At 30.4% G+C, this 27,364-nt stretch overlaps 2 protein-coding genes and 1 pseudogene across 2 annotated transcripts; all 3 read left to right on the top strand.

The window, feature by feature from the left end:
- Positions 1-2,197: 2,197 nt before the first annotated feature.
- On the top strand, positions 2,198-5,485 carry LOC133804494 (uncharacterized; annotated as a pseudogene).
- Positions 5,486-7,565: 2,080 nt separating this feature from the next.
- On the top strand, positions 7,566-9,287 carry LOC133804843 (pentatricopeptide repeat-containing protein At1g05670, mitochondrial-like). Its single transcript, XM_062242967.1, has one exon. The coding sequence runs from the start codon at positions 7,592-7,594 to the stop codon at positions 9,248-9,250; it is 1,659 nt and encodes a 552-aa protein (XP_062098951.1). The 5' UTR covers positions 7,566-7,591; the 3' UTR covers positions 9,251-9,287.
- An 11,326-nt stretch (positions 9,288-20,613) lies between these two features.
- Positions 20,614-23,201, top strand: LOC133807430 (PHD finger protein ALFIN-LIKE 4-like). The gene is made up of 5 exons (XM_062245762.1): positions 20,614-20,819; positions 20,901-20,933; positions 21,897-22,125; positions 22,261-22,405; positions 22,733-23,201. Exons 1-5 carry the CDS (start codon positions 20,723-20,725, stop codon positions 22,994-22,996), a joined length of 768 nt encoding a protein of 255 aa, XP_062101746.1. The 5' UTR covers positions 20,614-20,722; the 3' UTR covers positions 22,997-23,201.
- The last annotated feature ends 4,163 nt before the right edge of the window (positions 23,202-27,364 follow it).

Below are 27,364 nucleotides of genomic sequence, written 5' to 3'. Positions count from 1 at the left end.
GTTCGGGTCGGGTTTGAGTTTTGAAACTAATGACACATAGGTACCCGATCCAGAACATAATTTAAAAAAAAAAAGAAAGACTTTAGAGATTAATGCATTTTTCAAAAAAATTTACCAATGCCAAATTTGTAAAAAATCAACATTACTAAACTAACAACAAAGTTAAAAAAGTTGAAAAAAAAAACATGTCAAAAATAAAAAAAAATTAAAAAAGTATAAAAAAAATTGTATTTTTGAAATTTTTTTACCAATGTCAATTTTCGGCCCAAAGCTCATTTTTGGACCAATCTCACTGAAACCCAACCAGACCAAACACGACACCCGAAATCACTCAAAAAACTGAAAACTTCGGAGTGAGTTTGGTACCCTATTTTCCTACCTGAAATCCAAAATCCCGACCTGTGTATACCCTTCCTAGATATATATGTGTTTATTAATTTTCTATTTTCAACAAAGACTACTTAGAGTAAAGCTTGTAACACGTGGATTTAGGCCTTTGGTTATTCTCATCTCTTTAAGAAAGAGAAATTGCTTCATCTGGTTATTTCCTCTCTTTGCAATACTCATTTACAATAATTAGAGAGAGTTATGTATAAGTCACCATATTAGGTCTAACAGTATAGCATTTTCAATTATATTTAAATTTAATATTTTTATATATTATTGTTGATTTATTTTAGTATTAAATATGTTATTTCTAATTTTATATTAATTAATAAAAATAAAAAGTTTAAATAAAACTGAATCTGATTAAGGTTTCCATGTTTGTTAAGTTATAAAGAATGATTTATACTTTTTTGGACTCTGTGTTTTTTCCCATTACCTGTTTGGACCCTGTATTTTGATAAATTACTTTTTAGACCCTATGTTTTGTAAAATAGTTAAAATAGAACCTTAAACTCAATTTTGGGCAATGTTTTCTCAACTAAAATCACAAATAATTTACCAAACTAACAATTCAGAACAAAAATAAAATCATTCTGCTTAAAAGCTGTATTGTTATATTCAATTTTTTCTTCATCAAAATTGAGTTTAAGGTTCTATATTAACTATTTTACAAAACATAGAGTCCAAAGAGTAATTTGTCAAAATACAGAGTCCAAATAAGTAATGTGAAAAAATACAGGGTCTAAAAAAGTATAAACCCTATAAAGAATGTGTTTGGATTTAATTTCGATTTTGTTATATATTAGAAATGAGTTGTGTAGGTGCATAAATAAGTGAGTCCAAAAATATTTTTTTTATTTGTATGGTATCTTAATTTATATTAATTTTTTAATGATTATTATTATTAATTTTCTTTTAGAAATGATAATAGAGAGAAGCATTCCATTAATTAGGTCCTCCCCTAGCTAATTCTAAATACGGCTACAAACCAGGCTACCCAACACTTCATATTATCTTATATTATTGAGAAATGATACGGGAAACAACACAATGATTGTCACGTACTGTTATTTTGTGTAATTTAATATTGGTTCTCACACATTTGAATTTAATAAATATTATGAGGTATCGATAACTAATCATAAAGTGTCACCTTACGTGGTATTGGACACCTTAAGGTATCAAATAACAACACTCTATATTATTATGAGTGATGTTATTCGGCACCTTAAGGTGCCCAACACCACATGAGGTGTCATCTTATGGTTGGTTAGCGATATTTCATAATATTTATTAAATTCAAATGTGTAAGACTCAATATTAAATTGCACCAATAGATGTACGTCACTTTCTTTTTGCGTTGGATAGCAATTCTCTATTATATTAATAGTTTCACAATTTTCAATTAAATTAAAGATATTAAGGCTCAATTATTATACATTAAAAAAATAGTTTAATAACAATTACAAATAATAAATAATAAAAAAAAACTAAATGTATTTTACAAGTATAAAAATAAGAAGCCGATATTTTCTTGGAGTTATCATAGTTTTTATTTGCATGTAAGAACAAAACTGAATAATTTGTATTATTATTACTACGTGTTCCGGACGTAAAAACCTAAAAGGTCCTCTTAGAAGATCTCAAACATGGTGGAAAAACCAATGCCCTCGATAAACATCAACCTTTCCACACGTTTTAATAAACCAAAATAGAAAGATCTAAACCCTAATAACCATCACCACCACATAACAAACACTACTTATCTTCTTCTACAACTCTTCATCGAACAGATGATCAGAGCACCAAAATGAGCCAAACACAGACAGTGGTGTGCGTGAAGCAAGTGAAGCAAGACCATGCGCCGGAGGATTGGGACGAGAGCATGCCGCTGCCGGGCGACATCATCGAGGGTTTCGCCGAGAAAGAGGGCGCCGAGGATGAGATGTTCGTGGCGACCAAGGCCAAGAATGAGCTGAGCTCGCAACTGGGGAAGATTAGCCAGCGTGGTGATCATGTGGTTTGGGTTAAGGTGAGGAGAGGTCATGATGTTTTGAAGCTGCGCACTCGTGTTGTCCAAGACAAGTGTTCGATGCTGCAACGAAGGTTTACTATCAAGGCTGATATGGATGATCGAAATCATGTGGCTGTGCTGGGGGACTTGACTTTGGAACAGTGTGCTGAGTTGCAAGGTATGTATAGAATTGTTTTGTGTCAATTCTAATAGCTGTTGTTATTTGACACCTTAACGTAGTAACCAACACTACACGAGGTGACTCTCCGTGATTGGTTAGCGATACTTTATGTTAGTTATAAATTCAAATTATGTGGATTCTGTTATTGGATTGCACCAATAATAGTATACCACTTTCACGTGGAATTAATTTTATAGCACCTAAATTATTGTGTTTGTACTACTTAATAAGTACTCAAGTTATTTTTTTTGCGGCAAAAGTATTTTTCGTCCATGTTTTGGTGTAGTTGTCTGTTTCGTCCTTAAGTCTGTCTATATTGTGTGTGAAATTTTCTTATAACTTGAATATATTCACCGCAAACATCTCTTAAATTGGGTATTTTCGCCGCAAACATATTTTAAAGTGTGTACTTTCGCCACAAATATCCATTTTAGTTGGGTACTTTCGCTTACGTTTTACAGACGAATTTAATGGTGAGAATTGACAGTTGTACCAAAATGCACCAAAATATAGACAGAAGGTACTTTCGCCGCAGAAAAAATAACTTGGGTATTTAAGTGCTACAAACACAATAATTTATGTACTTTCACCGCAAATAACCCTATTTTTTAAGTATACAACATGCAAATATTGTTCATTAATTATTGAGACTTACATTTCTACCAAAGGATTTATCAAATAATTAATCATATATATAATATGTTTATATCTAATTCTGGGTGTTGTCTAAGAGAATTTCTTGTATTTTTGCTTTAGTCTCTCAATAAATTAGAAATATAAATTTGTGACAATATCCAAAAATCCACCTTTAGTCAGATCCTTGCATATAAGAGCACTCACAATATATAACTTTTGTATAATAGAATCCTCTTCAAAATATTATGAAATTGTGTTAGAATAACACTCCATCAAATTTTATAAGATATAAAAAGTCAATTGTACATATATTCATACTTCTTTTCAATATATATATATATATATATAAATTAATGTATGGTGTAATATGATATGAATTTTAATGATATTTTTTTAAAACTTTCAAAACCTTAAAATAACACGACACATCTTATTGTGTGAGCACACATATTAGATTTTATTTTCCAACAAAACATTTTCAAGTAGAGAGAGAGAGAGAAAAAAATATACTTTTATTGAGTTTTTAAAATTCTTTACAAATTATAAGTAGTAAAGGGTGGAATTTTACAAGCTTAATTTTTTCTTTCAGACCCTTTTGTGTAGTTAATAAAAAATGATGAATTTTTCTTTCTTTTTGAAATGTTCATTACAACAGAAATGAGCAAAACCTTGGTCATTTCCAAGTGCAGTGAGTTCAACAAAAAAGGAGTTAAGTATGATTGGAAAGTAAAACTAGATAAACACTTACCAGACCAACGTTGCACAGTGGTTAGCTCTATTCTATTCATGCCATTTCAAGAGGAGAGCTCTATTCAGTCCACAATAGCAAGGTGCATGGCTTGGTTCACAGCAGCTCTTTCTTCTGGTGTTCCTCTTGTCTTTGTTAATATCCAAACAGAACAGATCATTCTCAACTTGGTATGTATATAAATTCACCAATGCTTTTTCTTATTTTTGTATATGGTAACACTTGTATAAAAGTTTTCTTTTCTTGACTTTTTAACTGAAGGAGAAGGAAAAAGAGAAAAGTACTACTTGGAGTTGGCAACAGAACCAAAATACTTCTTTCCAAATCTTGCAGGGTATAAGACTCTGGTATCTACCTGGAGTGGCTGAGGTTTCTCTTGAATTGATACCAAAACGTGGCGAAGAGCGATTCGGGATGGATATTAAGCGAACAGAAGAGGTAAGAAAAACTCGTTTTGGTAAGTAGAGTAGTATGTGATGCTGCAAGAGTAATAATATCCTTACATCTATTCGATGTCCGACTTAAGGTAGTGTTCTTTTCGAGCACCAATCTCGAATCGGATCTGTGGTTCAAGGTAGTGGTTCTTTTTTAGCACCAATCTCGAATCGGATCTCTGGTTCAAGGTAGTTATTCTTTTCGAGTACCAATCTCGAATTGGATCTCTGGTTCCAAGAAGTGGTTGTTTTTTAGCACCAATCTCGAATCGGATCTCTGGTTCGAGGTAGTGGTTCTTTTCGAGCACTATTCTCGAATCGAATCTCTAGTAATTTTTTATAATTTTGTTTGCTATTATTTAGGACCGGAAGCTCATTTGTGCAATTAGGTTATGGTGTGAGGGAAGAAGAGATTTTCTATTGGGGCTCTTTGTTATATATTTTTAGTTGGAAAATTACTAATAATTTTTTGAATACATGATTTTTGAGAAGTTACTTTTTAAAGAAAATACAAAATTTATAGAAAAAAAAAAAAATCAGGGGCTATTGCCCTTGAAAGCCATGAGGCTCACTTCTGGCTTTGAAATCATGCTAAGTTGCATAAAATTCTAACTCATAACTAATGAAGAATTAATGAAATAATCTATATTTTGGTGGTAAATTTTGACAAAAATATACCTATGTTCACATATGTGTTTTTATATACTAATTTGCAGGGCTTTATTTGTGTGTTCTCAATAACAAAAGGGTCAGCAGCCGATAGAGCAGGGCTGCGCAGCTTATACGACGAAGCATACTCGAGTGGACACATACTAGTGCTGTCTCGTTTGGAAAAGAAGAGCCTAATGCCCTCTAATGTCTGCTCAGCAGGGCTCATAAACTGCTGCGACCACAACGAAATCAGAGCAACACTCAGCTCAGCCATCGAGCAAATGGAGAAGATTCAGGTCCACGTTATGGCCTGGTCCAACCACACACGCCCTTCTACTCAGGCAGCAGCTGGTGCTGCTGCTGCTGCTGCGCTTAGGCCCCCCAATGACGATGATGATGCTGCTGCAGCATGTTCTTCCCCACCAACGCAGTAACATCAATCTCTATTTGTCTTGTATAAACTTTTTCTGTGTTTGTTGGTCAATTAAAAAAAATCTATTGCTGAAAACTATTGTATATATGATACATCATTGATTAATGATATGTGCACCCAAACATTACACACGGAGTATTTGTTTTGAGTAGTTGAGTTGTTTTGGAAAATGTAGAAGGACTTAAGATGAAGTCAATATTAAACTCTTGTGTACTAAATGATTCACTTTACCCTTAAAATACATGTGGGGCCCACACAAATTATTAACTTTACCCCCTTAAAATTTGAACCAAACATAGGAAGTGTTTTAGATTCTCATTCTTACTTTTACTTTACCTCATACCATACACTCCCATACCAAACACTCACAATGGTTCTTAATTTTAATAAATGTGATTGACTAGGTTAGACTGTCACATCACTGTGTGTAATATTTGAGTGTATATTTTGAGTGCATATATCATTACTCTACATTATTAGATCAAATATTATACAAAGTAAGTTTTATTCTTCTTCTAATTCAGTTCTTTTTTTAAGAGATGTTAGGAGACAAGATCAAGATCATACTAAATACAAAAGAAATTGCTTTAAAAAAATGTATTTGAAGTATACATACATACTATACCAATGGGAGAAAATATTGTTGTACACTTTTTCGGTTTCCCTCTTAATAAAGTAAATGAGTGGTAAAAATGAATTCCATTAAGTTAGAATATGGTTGCATGGACCACATGATTTGCAGACATAAGAACTGTGCTAAGGTTATCACACTAAAGAGTTGCTAAAATTTTGTACTCAGCTTCAGTGCTGGAATGAGATACCGTTGGTTGCTTTTTTTAAGACCGTGAAATGAGGTTCGAGCCAAGATATACACACAAACCTAAAGTGGAACGTCTATCATCAGGATTCGATGCCCAATCAGCATCACAAAATCCTACCAAGACCAAGGAAGGAAACTTGCAGACTTGAAAACCATAAGTGAGTGTGCCTTTTAAGATATCTCAAAATACGTTTTACAGTTTTCGAATGAGACTCGAGTGGTTCTTGTATAAGTTTAGATACTTTATTAACAACATAAGAAATTTCAGGTCTGATTGTAGTTGCATATTGACGAGCTACAACCAATTGAAGTGCTCCAACGAAGCTTCGATATAATGTCGGATCTGAGATAGGATCCCTCCCATAAGCGGATAATTTTCCCCCACCAGTCATTGGTGTAGACAAACGGTTAGCAAATTGCATTTTTTTCTCTACAAATAAAATAATGAACATCTCCAAGATCTTTAAGTACAAAAATTGAATTGAGCTTGAAATCAAAGAAGACATCTGAGAACTTGAACTGCCAATTTGGCCCTGTTTCTAACTCTCTTCAATCATTTTGTTTCCATTATTTCATATTTATTAGATAAATTTACTTTAATTAATTTTTTTACCATTTTTTGTAAAATGTATCTTTTTTTTTACGATTTTAGAATATATGACTTGAATAGGTGTATGTATGGTAGATTTTTTTTATATACATAGGGTAAAATGTAAATATTTGGTACAATACAAAAATACTTGTTATAAAAAATTGTATTTTGAAGAAAAAGATTATTATAACAAAGTTATTAAAAAATTCGTAATTATTATAAAGTAATATATGCAGCAAAAGTACCTAAATTATTAAGTTATTTTTTTAGCAATGAAAGTACATTCCGTCCATGTTTTTGTACATCTGTGTGTTTCGTCGTTAAGTCTCTCACTATGACGTGCAATTTACATATACTTTTGCCGCAAATATCTCCTAAATTGGATATTTTCGCCACAAATGTCTTTTGAATTGGATACTTTTGCCACAAATATCCATTTAATTAGGCACTTTCACTTACGTGTCACAATCGAACTTAACAGTGAGAATAACCAAAACATGAATAGAAGATACTTTCACCGCAAAAAAAAAAACTTGGATTCTTAAGTGTTACGAACATAATAAATTGTTACTTTCTCTGTAAATATCATAAAATAATTTTTTTTAGAGTAAATAAAATAAAATTACTTAAATTATTAGTTATTTTTAATATGCATGATTTTCCAATGGAAACTTAGCTCTGTTTCTGACTCTCCAATGGCGACGATGATACGTAAAGGCCTAACAAACCCCTCTCAGGCTCTTCCCGACCAAGCCATTGTGACCTCCATAACCACTCTTCTCCACACCCTAAACCCCAAAAAGGCTAACCCTTCTGAACTTAACAAGTTCTCACAAAGCTTAAACCCAAGCTTAGTCACCCGAGTGATCAAAAACCAGACCGACCCAGATCGTGCTCTCTTCTTCTTCAACTGGGCTTCAAACCCAATCCCCAATCCAAACAACTATTCCCACACCCACCTCTGCTACGTCGCCATAACTGACCTCCTCCTCTCTCACTCCCTCTTCTCCACCGCCTCATCACTGCTGTTACAGTACAATAGACTATCTGATTTCATGGTGGGAAGGTTGATCAAAGCTCATGGCGACCGTGGCGATATCAGAGGCGCGATTGATTGGGTTTACAGAGCGAAAATGATTGAGAATGGAAGGTGTTTGTATTCGTACAATGCTATATTGGGTGTCTTGGTTAGGGCTTGTAGGATTGGTTTGGCTAAGGCTTTTTATGATCAGATTGTGAGGGAAGATGTGGTGAAGCCTGATGTTTATACTTACACGACGATGATTAGAGGGTTTTGTAAAATGGGTATGATTGAGGGTGCGCAGAAGGTGTTCGATGAAATGATTTGTGGCCCGAATTTGATGACTTACAATATTTTGATTGATGGGTTTTGCAAGAAGGGTGATATGGAGGGTGCTAGGAGGGTATTGAGACTTATGATGGAGAGTAAGCATTGTTTGCCTGATACTGTGACTTACACAACTTTGGTTGATGGGTTTTGCAGGAGAGGTGAAATGGAAGAGGCAATGGAGTGCTTGAAGGAAATGGAGGAACACGGCTGCGAGCTGAATGTAGCGACTTACAACGCGTTGATTCATGGGTTTTGTTTGGTTGGAGAAGTTGATGAAGGGAAGAGAATGATAGCAAGGATGAGGTTGAATGGTGTAAAGGATGATGTAGCAACACACACAGCTGTGTTGAAAGGGTTGTGCATTGCTGGGAAGCCTGATGAAGGTGTTGAATATCTAAAAGAGATGGCTGTTTGTGGCATGAATTTGGATTTGAAAGCATATGGGGTTATTGTAAACCAGTATTGCAAAGAGAAGAAACCAGATAAAGCAATTTCTCTTCTTCAAGAGATGAAAACCAAAGGCCTTAATCCAAGTGTTTCGAGCTTTAACTCAGTTCTTAATGTTCTTGTCGAAAATGGGGATTTAGATAGAGCTGTACTACTTTTGAACCAGATACCTCTAATGGGTTGCCATCCAAATTACTTGTCATGCGACATGGTTATTCGTAGTCTTTCTCGGATTAGAGGTAGGATGAAAGAAGTTGAAGAGCTCGTTGGCTCGATGATTCGAGATGGTCATAAGATCGGTAGCGCCTTGTATGGTTGCTTAATTAAGGGCTACTCTGAGGAAGGAAATGTGGATATGGCAGTGAAGATTTTCTATGAAATGGTAGAAGAGAACTACATCATAAGCTTAGAAAACTTTTCAGCTGTTATCAAGGTGTTGTGTGCGGTAAAGAAGGTCAATGAGGCTGAGATTATGTTTAATGACATGTCTAGAAGATGCAAAATGGTTGATGTAAATAGTTACAGAAGAGTGTTAGACGAACTAATAAGACAATGAACTCATAATGAGACCAGTTTGAGACTATTGTGTTTCTTTATGGCTTTCGGTAATGACTCAAATCTGTAGATGGTGCTTTTAGAAGGACCAAGTAATGAACTTAGAAAATACTTTGCACATATGCTTGAAAAATCACAAGTATACTCTCCACAACTCCAACTCTATCTTCCTCTGCTCACATACACAAATCACCACCACAGTACAGTGTGATTTCGGTTTTAAAATATTAATACACTGAATTTTAAACTGCATTGCATATATCTCTATATATAAAAAATAAATTAGAAATATATAATTATTAATTATATTAATATAAATTCAAATATTATAAAATAAGATTGTTATAACTAGATATTTATTAATTATATTAATATATATTCAAATGTTATAAAATATTTAGACTAGATATCTAATAATTATATTAATATAAATTTAAATGTTATAAATAGTATTATTATGATGTTGTAATATTATATATTTTTTAAAAACCATAAACAATGTTTTGGTTTAATTTTTCTTTAATATGTTTATGTCATTATTTTATATATAATATTGTTTATTTATTTAAAATTTATATGACAATCATAAAAACTTAATAAAATAATTAGTAAGTTTTCTAAATAACACTAAGCAAACGTGCATTGCACATTACTTGTACTTAGTATATATATTAGGTAGAAACAACGTGCAATGCACGTTTGCTTAATTTTAAAGTTGTAAATATACTTATTCAAACATGTATTTTTTTAATTATCATATAAATTTTAAATAAATAAACAATATCATAAAAATAAATATAAATATGTTTAATATAATGTATGACATAAATGTATTAAGGAAATTAGGGCAAAACTTTGTTTATAATTTTAATAAAAATCCGTTCGCTTTTTTTAAAATATATAATAGAATGAATTACACTTTTATAGTATATATAAATATTTATATCAATAATCTATATATATATATATATATGACATCTAAACAAAACATTAGCATAGATATATATTTACATGACTACATGACATATATATAAATTACAATAATATTTAAAAATTAATTAATAATAGTATAAAATAAGGGAAATTCTGGCGTCCCTCACAGGATTAAGTCCTTTATGTGGGGCCCAGAAATTTGCCAAGTGTCAAATGTACATTGGTATTAAAATGTTGACTTTTGAGTATTTTGACTTGGTATAACCGATTGTGTTTTTTTAGTTGGCACTGTTTAAATAAGTGGGGGTAGAAGCGTAATTTTAGGTCCAATAAATAGTACAGTTGAGGGTTTTATAGTAAATATAGGTAAGGGTTGAGACTTATTTACGATTGTGGACACGTAACTATTTGACTGGTACTAAGTAACTATTATAATTGATTTAGACAAATGTATAATAAAATAACGTAACAAAAACTGAAGCTTTTATATTTTTTTATGCTGTATAAGAAATGAATACAAAGGTGGTGACATCTACACATTTAAATGCTTAATGATAAGTCATTTACTTAACATAATAAAATACGGTGGCCACTGCATGATCATTTTCAAAAGATAAGGTCCAGCCAATTTGTCTTGTACACACACAGACGTGTATATAGTATATTTAAAATGGAAATTTCCCTCTTCCGATGACCACAAAAGGTTATATCCATAGTGTTATACTCCATGAAAATAACCTACTAGTTGAACCACCTACATGATTAATATCAGTAATAGCTTAATTAGATGACTGGTGCATTAAGTTCAGGGTCCACTATGTCCTCCAACTCCTGGAAACACAAAACCATAGTGTCAATTGCATCTTGCATTCCATTCACAGTGCACCATTTTATTCCAATGTTCTCAATTTCCTTACGCACGGATTGAGCCTGCGTCATTGCTTCGTTGAACTTGCGTATTTGCTCTGCAATGAAACATTGAACATCTACTGGTTCTGCTCTCCTAGGTTTCGGTTCGACGGGGTTACAAACAACTTCATAAGGAGCGATGGTTGTCAACTTGATCCCAGGTGCTGGTTTGCTGACTTGAACATGTACTGAGTTCCTCAGAGACTGTACGTAATTGTCGATGGTAGTATCCCAGCTTTCTGGGACAACTTTTGGACTGTTGGACTCAGCCTGGATGTGTAACTTTTCATCCTCCTTCTTTGAATCCTTTCTTGAGGAAGCCATGGGGTTCTTTTCAGAATACATGTCTTATCAGAGTTGGGGAGGAGAATAACCTTGTTCGGTTAGTCGGGGGAGGGAAAGAAACTGATTCAGTTTTCATAAGTTTTTTTGAAAAAAAAAATGCAGTTTACACGAAGCCAAACCATAGCCGGTTAATGGGTACACATATGGGGTATTTCAGTATTTTTGCACACCCAAAGCCTTCACATTAAATCCAGTCGTTGAACACAAAAATTGCACACATCCAACGACTCACATCGACTTGAAGGACTAAGTCCTCTCAATATAACTGAGGGACTGTAGAAGTGCCCATAAAATAATAATAGAAAAAGTCAATGTGCAGAGTATTACATGCATCAACTATTTTTAGTTTCTAATGAAGAAAAAAAGCTCAAATCACTTCATAAAAAATAAACTATCGCACAAATTTATAAGATAAAAAAAATGATATGTATGGTTTTAGTATTTTTAAATAAATATAATTTAATTATTTAAATTATCATAAAATATCTTATTTTAATTAATTTATTTATTTATTTATTTATTTTTGTATAAGTTTATGTTTGTTCTAGTTTTTGAATTTGGCAGTGACAACAAGAGATTATATATTATATGTTTAATATAATATTAATATTATACATGAATTTTAAATTTAAGTTTATTGCTAGTTTTTTTTTAAAAAAAAGTTTGTTGATAGTATATTATATTATATGTTTAATATAATATTATTCTAATACGTGGAGTTTAAGTTTAATTAAATTTTATTTAAATTATAAAACTTATGATTTTATTATTTTTAAATAATTATTATTGTAAAATATCTTGAAAATATTCTATTTTAATTTGTTTGATTATTTATTTAAATTTAAATGAAGTTTACAATCTACGATTAAATATAATAATATTCATATTATATATAGAATATTCTGTTAAAGTTAACAGAAAAAAATAAAAAAACGGTTAAAATGAATAATTTCGGTTATCTACAGCATTTTTATATAAAAGATATATATATATATATAAGTGAATCATTTCTTATATTATTTTAATTTTATCATTTTAGTTAAGAATTATTTCATAAGCATTTTTATTTTCTATACTTTTTTTATTTAAAATTTTGAAATTATTTTCATTCAACATTTAAATTTTATATGACATTGTAAAAATAAAATAAAATCGTCAAAATTTAAGGGAACTTTTTAAAAATGTGGATTTTTAATAGTAATATGATTTAACTATATTCCTAACTTTTTGAAATTTGATTTTTAAAAAGTCATACTTTTTGGGAAAAGTTGAGAACTACCAACTTTTAGTAGTAGTTAACTAAAATTATACATTAAATATATTTAGTTAAATTTTACCCATTATTATCATGAGACTTCCCAAATTACCATTATTTGAGCATATGGTTCTAAGTGTTGTTGTAATGTGTATTATATGTGTCATATTATAGTTAAATTAGAAATGCATTCTAATTGTAGTGTGTCATATATATGTGTGACAACTATATTTATAGGAATGTATTTAATCTATGAAAAATTATTCTTTAAAATGTAAAAATTAAGGCTTAAAATGTAAACCATAAATCTTAAAATGTAAACAACAATTAATTAAAATATAAGCCTCACCACGATACTTCAAAAGTTTAACCTCGAGGCTTAAAATCTAAATCACAATTCTTCAAAATGTAAACCACAAAGCTTAAAATATAAATCACTACTCTATAAAATTTAAACTGCGACTTGTAAAAATTTAAAACATAAGGCTTAAAGTTAAACCACTAGACTTAAAATATAAACTACAACTATATAAAATATAAATCATAATCTCTTAAAATCTAAGCCACGATTCTTAAAAATTTAAACCACTAATCTTTAAAATTTAAACCACCACAAGACTTAAACACCTCTTTAAAATTTAAACCACAAGACTTAAAATTTAAATAACAACTCTTTAAAATTTAAACCACGATGCTAAAAAGTTAAACTACTTGGCTTAAAATCTAAACCACGACCATATAAAATATAAACCATGATCATTTAAAATCTAAATCTCGACTCTTTAAAATTTAAACCACTAGTCTTTAAAATTTAAACCACGACTCTTTAAAATTTAAACTACAATGCTTAAAATTTTAAAACACAACTTAAAATTTAAACCACGACTTTTTAAAATTTAAACCACAATGCTTAAAAGTTAAACTACTAGGCTTAAAATCTAAACCACGATCGTATAAAATATAAACCATGATCCTTAAAAATCTAAACCACGACTCTTTAAAATTTAAATCACTAGTCTTTAAAATGTAAACCACAAGACTTAAAATGTAAACCACGACTCTTTAAAATTTAAACTACAAGCTTTAAAATTTAAACAAATACTCTTTAAAATTTAAACTACAAGGCTTCAAATTTAAACAAATACTCTTTAAAATTTAAACCACAAGGCTTAAAAGTTAAACCCACGATTAAAATCTAAATCGCGACCATATAAAATATAAACCACGATCCTTTAAAATCTAAATCACGGATCCTTAAAATTTAAACCCTTAGTCTTTAAAATTTAAACCACAACTTTTTAAAATTTAAACCACAAGACTTAAAATTTAAATAATGACTCTTTAAAATTTAAACCACAAGGCTTAAAAGTTAAACCACGCGATTAAAATCTAAACCCCACGATCATATAAAATATAAACCATGATCTTTTAAAATCTAAACCACGATTCCTTAAAATTTAAATCACTAGTATTTAAAATTTAAACCACAAGAATTAAAATTTAAATCACGACTCTTTAAAATTTAAACTACAAGGCTTAAAAGTTATACTACTAGGCTTAACAAAATAAAATGTATATATTTTTAGCTATTAATTTAACTATGTATTTGTTGTGTTTCTTTGTTATTAAATATTATTTAAAGCTATTAACTAACAGTAAAAATAGTTGAATATGATTGTTATGTGGCTTCTTATGCTATCCTAATGAGCATGTGTTCAACTCTTGGCAACTACAATTGACACAATTTTTTTTTATAGCATGCCTAGACACCTAGTGTGGAGAAAATGTATAATGGGAACATTCATTATAAACCTGAGTATAAAAGTAAGAGGATTAATAAATGGGTAAAAATTAAAATGGTTATCTAAAAGTAGGCACCTAGTGTAACGCCCTGGAAAGTCAGGACCGTTACACTGTGTGTTTATAAAGGTGCAAGACTTGCTAATCAAATCATTTAACTCAAAACGTGTTACTGAAACTACAGTCGAACTAGGGTTAACAGATTTTGGTTTCAAAAGCTTCATTTCATATGAATAAACATTCTCTTTTTACATGGGATCCCAAAAGTATTAAGTTAAAGATTGTTTACAAAAGATTCAAGATTTAAATACAGTGATTAGCCACTCTAAGGAAAAACAGACAGTTAAGCATTTTTTTTTCGTCCTGTTCCACTCCTCGATCGTGGCGGCCGATTAGCTGACTATGTACATTCAGCCCCGCAGCTCTCCATCTCAGGATTGGTCCAACTTGCCTTTGCCTTTACCTGCACCACGTAGCACCCGTGAGCCAAGGCCCATCAAGAAAACACAATAACAGAGCACAATCATTCAACAGACAATCAGATAACTCATACCGCATAAGCATGTACTCAACAGTTTAAGCATTCATGTTAATCAAGTATTCAGCATACCAAGTATATCATTTCATATCAATAATCAATCCACATATGATAACTAGGGTTAACGCCCTTAGGCCACACCCTCTATTCATCCCACTGACTCCGGCTCGCTTAAACCGAGCTCAGTGAATATTAAGCTGTCCTCAGCTACCAGTGGTCGAGTCGCGCCCTGTGCGCAAGTATTGTTTACGGCACCCTTAGGCCGTCTATCACATGTCCCATGGAATAATACCATCTATGACATCATACAGATATAGGGAGCTCTTAGTCCCATCACAAACACAAAACCGGGTGCAGTTTTCTTACCTTTAGATTTGCTAGCTTTGTTCGATTGATCCTCAAGCACGATCCCGTCTGAGCCCTAGCGTACACCTAGTCACAGCCATAGATCAGAATCATCACCAAACCTCAAATCCAAAACCTAGCCTCGGGACCAATCCCGAGCCCTTGGGAAGCCCTAATTCCACCAAACGGGGTGGTGGAATCAAACCCCGAACCCCCGGGCAAAAACCCTTGAAAATAACCCAAAACCTCCTTTCTGGAAACAGGGCAGAGCCTAAAATGCCCCAGCCCTGCACAACATTTTCTCCTTCGAATTTTCCCGAGCCAAACCTACTCAAAACTCAACCAAACCTCAACCAAACTTCAAAGCAAGCCTCCCAACATCCTCCACTCATCCCATAAGTCCCAACCACACAAAACTCAATCACATGCACTCCAAATCACAAAATTCACCATGGCTGAACCTAAAGCTCAAAATCTCAGCAAAACCACAGAAAACACAAAGCTTGGAACTAGAGTTTCTTACCTTTGATGGATGAGTTCAACTTAGATTACCCTCCACACTAGCTTGGCCTTCACCTCCTCAAAGCTCAGCCTCAACTCCCTAAAATTCCCCACCAAAACTCAGCTCAAAATCCACAACAATACCAAGAACTAGAAATTGAAAACTACCTTGAACCTTACCTCAAAAGATGAGTATCCCCTGTCAATTCCTCAAGCCAAGCCAGGGACCCTAGCCTCAAGCTCCTGCCTAGACTTATCCTGAGTTTTAGCTCCAAGAAACCTCAAGAAATGGATAAGAGACCTCCAACCGAATGAGAGAGAGAGAGAGAAAGACTTCCAATTCCCCTTTCTTTTCCTTCTTTTCTTTCTTTCCTTCAGACCTCTACTGCCTTCTACACATTCCACTAAAGTATAAAACTTAATAACGCTTATCCTTTATAAGCCAAATGACCACAATACCCTCCCATAATTCCTAAGCCTTTTAATCCACCTAGGGGCATTTTGGTCATTTCACCCAATTCTTGCTAATTCCTCGAGTGTCTCTAATATTTACCACTTACTTCCCAACACTTAACTAATCACCAATTATATTCCCCAACATCAAAATAAACTCCAATATATTCTCTAAATTCCCATAAATACCCCCAGGCTCGCCCCGAGCTGGGTATAAATCCCCGCCGTGACTTTTTCGCTAAACCGCTCACTAGGACCGTCTCGAGTCACAGATTACAAATATATCCACATAATAATGTGGTCTTGACAATTTATCACATATATATACAGTTATGCCTTCAACGGGCCAAAATTACAACTATGCCCTTCTAACCTAATCAGGGCCTACATGCATACTAATACACATAGTCATGCATCACAGATATTCAAATAGTCATATAACATGCTTTTAAATCATTAAATCACATATAATCCAATTATGCCCTCCCGGTACACTAATCAAAGCCCTTAAGCCTTATTAGTAAATTTGGGTCGTTACATCTAGTCTAATTTCTTATACTTTTTTATCCATTAAGTTAAAGATTTTCTCATGAAATCATATACAAAACTTTCTAAAATTTAAAAAAAAAAACATACAATCAATAACAAATGTAAATTTCCATAAAAATAAAAAGTTAAGCGGCAATTTTTTTTTATATTGGTTTATTATAATGTATTATCACTAAGACAAATTTAGTTCATTTTTCTAAGGCTAAATTAGAATAAAATTCAGTGAAAGCTAACTCCTCAACTAATCAAGGAAATCAACTATTTGAAACATAGCTAAAAAAAGAAAAAGAGCACTCGAATACTAATTTTGATTCTTCCATGGTTCTAATAGCTTGGTCCATCAAAATCCCAAAGATTTGGTTATTGGAAAAAATTAAAATATGAAAGAGAAAGATGGGGCTTATAATATTTCTTTGTCCCCAAACATGGAGACTTGAAATCAAAACGAAAGTTGAAAGTGGCAAACGACATGAAATCACTCTAGTTTGATGATGTCGTTTTCTTGTTATGGTAAACTAGTCTTATCAAACCATTCTTTTCAAGGACGCACCCACACCCAAGTTTCTTTTGGTAAACAATGGCTTTACAATCATTATTTCTTATTCTTTTCTTTGGTTAATTTCTCTTTAAGGGTATATTTGGTAGAGTGTATAGAAAATAAGGAGGAGAGAAAAAATATAAGGGAAAGAAAAGTTGAAGGAAATAAAATAAATGTATTTTCTCTCCTGCACGTTTGGTAGAAGAATAGAAGAAGAGAAAGGAAAACAGAAAGAACTAATTTATTTATTATTTTAAGGGTTTATATTTTTTTAGACCCTGTGTTTTGTTCCATTACTTGTTTGGACCCTGTGTTTAACAAATTACTTTTTGGACCCTATGTTTTGTAAAATGGTTAAAATAGAACCTTAAACTCAATTTTGATGAAGAAAAAATTGAATATAACAATACAGTTTTTAAGCAGAATGATTTTATTTTTGTTCTGGATTGTCAGTTTGGTAAATTATTTGTGATTTTAGTTGAAAAAATATTGAACAAAATCGGGTTTAGGGTTCTATTTTAACCATTTTACAAACACATAGGGTCCAAAAAGTAATTTATCAAAACACAAGGTCCAAACAGGTAATGAGACAAATCACGGGATCTAAAAATGTATAAACCCTTATTTTAATTGAAATTCAGAAAAGAAAAAAAATATTTTGGCACTTTTACCCTTACATTACTCAACTTTTGAAGGTTAATTTGGTCATATTATCATCAACTACAAAAGCAACACATTTTCTCCTCACATTTCTCCCTATTCTGGAGAGAAAATATTTGGTATTGGGTCCCACTCATTTTTTTTCTTTCCAATTTTCCTTTCCACTCTATATTATCTCTTACCAAACAACTCTATTTTTTTTACTTCTCTTCACTTTTCCCTCAAAATCCTTCCATCATCCGTCTTTTCTTCCTTAACAAACAAAGGGTAAGTGATTTTACATTTGAATGTAAATTTGTATGTACACCTAATTTTGCTATAGCATATAACTCATACATATAAATATTGTAAGAAGAACTAAGACCAACAAATTCTCAAAGTCTCAATGTTGAATTAAGACGAACTAGATGCAAAAATCGATTTGTGTCTAACTCTACTCGCTATTATTCAAATTCAGAGGCGACTCTGAAAGTAATTGGATCATAAGAAATCGACACACCTTAGTCGAGAATCGGCCTTGCGTGAATTGATTAAAAAAAACCCTAAGAAAGCTCGATACCAAACAACCATAGCTAAGAAATTGTACACTCAAAGAAAGGTATCATCGAAGACTTTCCAATACTCATTCTCGAGCGAAGAAGAAGTTCAAGACAAGAAAATCATAGAATCTCTTCCTTTTTGCCTTGCCTCGAGGGTTTATGGAGCCTTGGACACTATAGATTATTGAACAAGGCTCAAACCTAAGGTTCTCCAATTAAAACATTTTAATTCAAATAAAAATAAATAAACTTTTGTCAAATGGGTCCCAAAAATAGCAAAAAGAACTACATCACAGCCCTTGGTAATATCAACTTTTCAACCTTAAAAAATTCATACATTACCAAATTCAACGTATGAAAATTCATCTGCCAAAATAAAAAATAAAATAAAAATTGAGACTTTGGATCTAATTTTCATCTCTGGCAGGGAAGTTCATCTGCACATGCTCTGAACAAGACGAGATACTGGGCCCATTATGGGCCCCACTCAGAATTGGGCCCAAACTAGGCTCTGATCCAACCTTGACCAATAATTACATATCTTACGGTAATATAAAAAAAAAATTGTTTTATACGGTACCTTTAATAAATTACAAAAATACGGCTCTCTCCACCCATAAATTACAAAAATACGGCTCTTCCCACCCACTTATGTATATATATATATATATATTTACCTTTGTTTTTATTTTTTTGTCTTAATTTTTAATAAGAATTTAAGCCTATCAATTAATATAATAATAAAAGTAATAATAATTATAGTTACCACCTTCAATAAAATAAAGCAGATTAATTTATTTTTATTTAAAATAAATATATTTATTAATATTAAAGTTAATATTTATACAATTACTCAAAAAATAAATAAATATATATACAAATTACAATATGTTGTTAATTAAAATTAATATTAATAACTATATGTTATTATATATAATTAAAGATAATCACAATATTATTATTTTTTATAAAAATATTATATATATTTTTTAAATCATAGTTAGTCAAGTCTCAACACTCAATGTTAAACCAAAATCATAATCTAATCCAAGTTTCAAGTTTTGTTACAAAAATATATTTAAAGTTAAAAAATTAGTTTTGTAAATCTTTGTAATAATCATGTTAAATAAATTTATAAATATTTATGTAAATGTGAGTTACAAAAATAAATTTTTTAGTTGTGAAATTAATTTTGTAAATTGTTGTTACAAAAATGTAAAACTTGTTTTTAAAAAAATATTGTATTTCACCACTATATTTAATAAAATGTTTTATAAATAATGAATATCTTAAATTTATATTTTTAAGTTGTATAGCATATATATGATGGTTCATGTAATTTTTTGGTACAATATTGTAACAATATGAAAAAGTATAATAATTTTATGTATATTTTGTTTATGATTTTTTAACTATAAAATATTTTCGTAAATATTAGTTACAAAAATATCTTTCTTAGTTGTAAAACTAGACTTGTAAACTTTTGTTACAAAAATAAAAATTTTAGTTACGAATTTGTTTGTATGTTTTATCTACAAAAAAAAAAAAAAAAATCTACAATTCTATAACTGATTTTGTAAATATTATTTACAAACACGTAACAGATATTTACAAGTTCGTAACATATATTTACTAGTTTGTAAACGTTGATCACAAGAAATTGTATTTTACAGCTTTTATTTATGATTTTGCCACTCCGTATTTACAATTTTGCCATTCCGTGTTTTTATCAAAAAATTCCGTATTTTTGTAATGTACCGTATTTTTCAAATTTTTTTTAACTTTTAGTGCATTTTTGTAGATTTCCCTAATTTTAAGGAAAGGCCCCGAAAGTACCAAAGTAATAACCAATTAACCACAATACCACGTCACCCATTGGCGGACTCAATAACCCATTATAAAATCCAATTAATTAATCCAAGTTCACCCGATTCAAATCCGCTCCATTTTTTAGAGAGAGAAAGAAAAGAGAGAGAGAGGTCAAAATCTTTTATTTCCCTCTTTTATACTCTTCTCTCTCTCTCTCCTCTAACTTTCTCTCTCTATCTCTCTCTCTCTCTGGTTTTGGATTTTCAGTGAAGAGCTCTCTCTTCGTCTTCTTCGCGAGCATGGACGGGGTCGAACCTTACAACCCGCGCACCGTTGAGGAGGTTTTCAAGGATTTCAAAGGTCGAAGAGCTGGAATGATTAAGGCTCTCACAATCGGTACTTTCTTCTCTCAAATTTCTTACATTTTTGTTCGAATTTCTTCTCCTCTGTATAATTTTTGTTTGGTTTTTTTTGCAGATGTTGAAGAGTTCTATCAACAGTGTGATCCTGGTCTGGGTTTTGTTCCTCGTTTTTTTTTTACTTTAATTCTGATTTTTTTTACTTCGATTCCTGCTTCTTGTTTTTGTTTTTGTTTTTGGGTTTTTGTTTAATTGAAGAATGAGTTGAAAATGCTGGGAATGAAATTGTAGTAGGGTTTTTTTGGGTATGTGATAATTTTGAATTGAAAATGTTTTTAATTTTTATAATTATTATTATAATGATGTCATTATTTATACTTTTTCCCATCTTTTTGCTTTTACTGTTCTTTGTTGTACTTTTTTGTCGTGTTTTATTTTGTATGTGAAAACAAGTTATGGCATGTGCAAAAATCTATTTTTGTGAGTAAATTTGTTTCTCTTTACGTTTTTGCTTGTTTAATTGCATTTTTACACAAATAATCGGTAATTTATTTTGAGTTTTATTCTACTTGTTGAGTCCACCAATGTTCTTCGTTTCTTGAATTAATTCGTTATTTCTATGGTTAATCAATTGGATTCATATGTTGTAACTGGAAGATTTTTTATTCAGTTGTTTTGTTGGCTTATATACCCAGATGAGTGTGTTATTTTTGTAAATAATCAAGTTGACTTGGGTCCTTCATTTTTTTTTCAATTCATAAGAAAATCTTTAGTAATATTCCAAGAACTTGCTATGACAAATTATTCTAACTACATTGCGTTTGTGTTTGAATGACAAGTTTTTACTGAGAATTAATGGTATCTGGTCCTTGTTAGTACTTTTACAAAAACTACACAGAGTGGAACATCTTCTGCAATGTATGCTATATGATTGAATAGTCTAATTACAGTTTCTTCTAAGATTAGTGTTATTTTGTCATTTGTTTATAACTTGAGTACCGTTTTTAGTTCTATTCAATACAATCAAATTTGGAATGCTGTGAACCCGTAGTACACTACTTCTACAATTGTTGTAGAGCTTGCAACAGTGCCTTAAATTTTGAGTTTATCACAGAGAAGGAGAATCTTTGTCTTTATGGATTCCCGAGCGAGCAGTGGGAAGTCAACTTACCCGCTGAAGAGGTTCCTCCAGAGCTTCCAGAACCAGCACTGGGTATCAACTTTGCCAGAGATGGAATGCAAGAGAAAGATTGGCTATCTTTGGTTGCTGTCCATAGTGATGCATGGTTACTTTCTGTTGCCTTTTACTTTGGTGCTCGATTTGGATTTGATAAGGCTGATAGGTACTCTTTTCTTAACCCTGTATATGTTCAAGTGCTTATGTAGTGTACCCTTTTGTTTGACCACTTTTTAGAGCGAATTTGAACTTTCTGGTTTGATCTGCTTCTTTATTAATGTCTTGCTAACTGGCTCTGCAGGAAACGTCTTTTCAATATGATAAATGAACTTCCAACTATTTTTGAGGTTGTAACGGGAGGGGGGCCGGGGCCTAGGAAACAAGTCAGGGAGAAATCATCAAATTCAAATCATGGCAGCAACAAATCTAATAAGTCAAACACTAAGGTACAACTTAACTTTCATCACAATGTGGAGCACAGATTTTTTTCTTGTCTGCTTGGAGGCTATATTGCTAGTCTTTCCGGTGGTTATGTTATACACTATATATTAGGTTTGAGTTTAGAAAGATTTAACCTCTGCTGGGTAATATTTTAATTTTTGTTATCAAATGTGGAATGCAAAGTGAAGATATTCTCAATACGTTTCCTGTGAAAATCTTTAACACGCTCACAAGTGAGCTTGAAAGAGGAAGTTGTAAATGTTGATCAGTGAGCTACCCGGGTACCTGAAAAATTGTGTTGCAATGTTTTTTTTTTTTGTTGACAAATACAGCGAAGCTCTGAATCGTCCGCAAAGGCAATGATGCTGCCTAAGGATGAGGAAGAAGAGGGTTTGGAAGAGGACAACGAGGACGAGCATGGAGAGACACTCTGCGCTGCTTGCGGGGAGAACTACGCAACAGATGAATTTTGGATTCTATGTGATATCTGCGAGAAGTGGTTCCATGGCAAGTGTGTGAAGATCACCCCGGCAAGAGCTGAACATATCAAACAGTACAAATGCCCATCTTGCAGCAACAAGAGAGCCCGGCCTTGATCGTTCCTGGGAATCTTGGGTTTCGACTCTGTAATCCATGCGCTCTCTCGATTGCTAATTGGTCTAGTAGGTCAGGTTTATTATGTTCAGTTTTGTGTTGTGTAAGTTTAGGAATTTAATTCAGGTTCAATGTGTAGGTTGCAACTCTGCTTCTGTTACTACAGTACAGTGTTTTACTTTGCTAATGCTAGGGTATTTATGATCATTTTTTTCCCCTGGCAGCATGGGACTACATGGTATTCATATATGCATGAATTTAACTCTGTTTATATGATATTATAGTTGTCTCTGTCGTTTTACAATACAAGCAAGTCAAAACATTTGGTCAAACGACAGAAAATGGGCATGTGAGTCACGACATTTGGTCAAACGACAATAAATGTTGTGCTTTTCATGAGTTTGATTTTGCATCTTGCTTATGTGGTCCAAGTCCTTAATATTGGTAAGTGTATGATTTTACAAAATCAAACTGGTAATTTTCGTATTTGCTTTTTACTTTCTTTTTTAAACTTTTCAATACTTGTTAGTTGGTAAAGGGGACCTTTTGATGAATAGTTAGTGATTTGGTAAAGACTTGAAGTTAGGTTTGGGGAATTATTTCTTGGTTTGGTGGATTGGAGAGTCAAGCTCAAGTCAACCTATCTCAAAAGAAAAAAGTTTTGAGTGGTGATATAATCTACTCATACTTTGATAGGAGTTTGATGTTATAAAAGATTATTGTAATTTGTAACGTGAAATTAGTGGGTGTCCAACATCATTTGATGTAATATGTTAAATTCGATACATCACTAATATTGATCATTTGTTCAAATGTATAAATATATATATATGTTCAATTCGATATTAAATTGCATCAATCACGGTACGTTGCATCAAGTGCTTCGGTCATTGTACTAATATTTGTTATGAAACATTACTTTAGGTAAACAAAATTTACTCTTTGACATAGTTACTTTAACCTAATATTCCACAACATGTGTTACTTGAGAAATTTCATTTTAAAAAGAAAAAATCTCTCATTCTCATATTTGGTAGAAAATGGCCAATATTTCAGAATACATTTTGTATATTTTCCACCCAACTGATTATTGTCTTAAGTTGCTAAAAAAAGGAAAAAGAAAATTACTCTTGAATTATATATTTCACATATCACCTTAATATTTTGTGTATGTAATAATAATGTGTATCTAGTATTAATTTATTAAGCTTTTTTTTAAAAAAGAGAATAATGTTCAAAGAGTTCTAAAAATGTAACATTTATTATTATTTAGTCCAATCTTATCTTTCCACACATAAGCCTCTTTGTCTGAATTTAGAGAATTTTTCATGTTCCATTTTTTTTTAATTTTAAGATTCGAACTGATTGGGAAGTTTTCTCTGTTGTAATATTTTTCTTTAAATTTAATTTGGTATTTTAATTTTAAAATAAAGGGTCAATAGAACATTTAGTGGTCCAAGTACTGCCATGCCTACTTTCCATCTAAAATATTTTTTAAACACTTGTCTTAATGATTGGGACACAAATGTTTTTGAACTAGAACCACACCATGTTCATATGTGGTGACAAATATATAATTTTATTAAACACTTATAATTTTCAAAAGTGAGCTCTTTTTGGAAATCAACATTTTTAGTGCACAATAAATAAATTAAAAAAAAATTCTAAGTGAACTCAGAAGTCTGTTTGGTATTGTTTTTTGTTTTCAAAATTATGTTTTAAAAAATAAGAACAGAAGACAGTTTTTGTAATTTTCAAAGAACAACAGATGTTTGGTTAATGTTTTCTAAAAATAATTTTTTAGTTTTATTATTTTTTTTAAAAATCTTAAATAAAAAATTAATAAACATATTTACAAAGAAAAATTATTTAAAAATTTGTAATAAAGTAATCTGAAATAAAAAGTAATGAAAAATAAGGAGAAAGAAAGTAAGGAAATTTTTTTTGAGGAAGAATTGAGAAGAGAGAAATTGATGTAATAAAAAAAATAATAGAGAAAATGATGAGAGAAAATTTTGAGATATAAAAAATGAGGAGAGAGAAAATGATGATATAGGAAGTGGTTAGAGAGAAAATAATGAGATAATAAGTGATGAGAGAGAAAATGATGTTAGAGAAAATGAGATAGATTAATGAGAGTAAAAATTATGTGAGATAATAATAATTAAAAATGTTATATGAGAAAAAAAAATTTGAAAACAACTTTTTATTATAAACAAAATTTAATGTTTTTTGTAACTTTGTTTTTAAAAATTATTTTATGAAAATAATGCCAAACAGTCTTACTTGTTTTCAGAAAATAATTTTTAAGTTTTAAAATTAAAAATTAATTTTTTAGTTAAAGAGACAAACATCTCTTAATTTTTCTAAAAGTCACTACCCAAATCTATTATGATAATTTTTTTCCAAGAGCTCATATTTTTTAAATTTGAGGGTTATAATAATTATCGTCACTCAAAGTCAATTTATTATGTTAATTCAATTTGTATTACAGTTACAAAATATCATAATCAGTCTGTTAGTTTAGTTTATATCTTATTTATTTATTTATTAGTTTTAAGTTTGTTTATTAGTTTATTTGTATGAGTTTTGTGTATAGATTTAAAATTCTTGATTTCTATATTTTATGGATAGTTGGCTTAATTTAAAATCTCCATAAAAAGATACCTTTATTTTAAAAAATTATTAAAAATATAGTATTAGTTGATATCGATTTTGGTATATTTTTAATATGTAATATTATAAAATTGGGTTTATATTTTTTTTTGGACCCTGTGTTTTTTCTCATTATCTGTTTGGATCCTGTGTTTTGACAAATTACTTTTTGAACCTTATGTTTTGTAAAATAGTTAAAATAGAACCCTAAACCCGATTTTGGTCAATATTTTTTCAACTAAAATCACAAATAATTTACCAAACTAACAATTCATAACAAAAATAAAATCATTCTGCTTAAAAATTGTGTTGTTATATTCAACTTTTTCTTCATCAAAATTGAGTTTATGATTCTATTTTAACTGTTTTACAAAATATAGGGTCCAAAAAGTAATTTGTCAAAACACAGTGTCCAAACAAGTAATAGAAAAAAATACAAGGTCCAAAAAAGTATAAACCCTATCAAATTGATATATTATAATAAAGGATCGTAATGCAAACTTTTAAATCAATTGAAATCATAAAAATAATATAAAATATCATTTCTAAATCTACAAAATAATTTCTTCATAAGAAAAAAATTCATCAGATAAGTTAATTATCGTATAAAATATCTTCCACAACATCAACACATTCAAGATATTATTTGAAGAAATCCATTCAAAAACATTTAAATAATCATTTTCAGTTGAATTGAGAATTTTGATATTTTTTAAAATCTTAAAATACTTACATAAGAAAGATTCAACTTAGCTGAGTCAATGTAAAGAAGGGAAAAGAAGAAATAAATATATTCGTTTTTTTTATATAAACAATAGAATATATGTTTTTTGGGTTAAAAAAAATAAAAAATAATGAGTTAGTATAATGATATATTTATATCGAGTGCGATGTTTTACTAAAAGAATATTTTATACGAATTTTGTAAAATATATATATATTTTTCTATTTTATTTTACATTTTTATAATTTTGATAGGTACTAGATACAAGCAAGCAATATCATGTTTATTTATAGAATTTATTAATTATTTTTATTAAATTTATATTAATGTCATATAAATTTTAAATAAATATCATATTTAATTAAATAATTTATTTATTTTTGTTCTAATTTTTTAATTTGAGAATAACAACAAGAGATTATATATCATATGTTTAATGTAATATTAAATATTATATGTGGATTAAATTTAAGTTTCTTGCTAATTTAAAAAAATATATTTATTGTTAATTCACAATAGATTATACTATATGTTTAATATGATATTATTCTAATAAGTTAGTTTAAGTTTAATTAAATTTTATTTAAGTTATAAAATATATGATTTTATTATTTTTAAATAATTATTATTATAAAATATTTAAAAAAATATATCATATTTTAATTTGTTTAATTATTATTTTTTAAATAATTATTATTGTAAAATATCTCAAAAATATCATAATTTAATTTGTTTAATTATTTATTATTTTTTAAATAATTATCATTGTAAAATATCTAAAAAATATCCTACTTTAATTTTTTAATTATTTATTTTATTTTATTTAAATTTAAGTGTGTTGACGCCTTTTCTCGCCAACAGTGAAAGAAGAGCACGTAAACAATAATCATTAATGGCCAACTAAAATATTATAATGCAAATCACGATTTTTTACGTGGTTCAGTAGTTAAATCTGTCTGGTCCACGAGTCTTTCTTATTGAGTTTTAGGAA

This window comes from Humulus lupulus, chromosome X (genome assembly GCF_963169125.1).
Source record: "Humulus lupulus chromosome X, drHumLupu1.1, whole genome shotgun sequence".
In the NCBI taxonomy this organism is placed as follows: domain Eukaryota; kingdom Viridiplantae; phylum Streptophyta; class Magnoliopsida; order Rosales; family Cannabaceae; genus Humulus; species Humulus lupulus.
The sequence above is the reverse complement of the archived record's forward strand: the minus strand, read 5'-3'. Positions and strand labels throughout refer to the sequence as shown.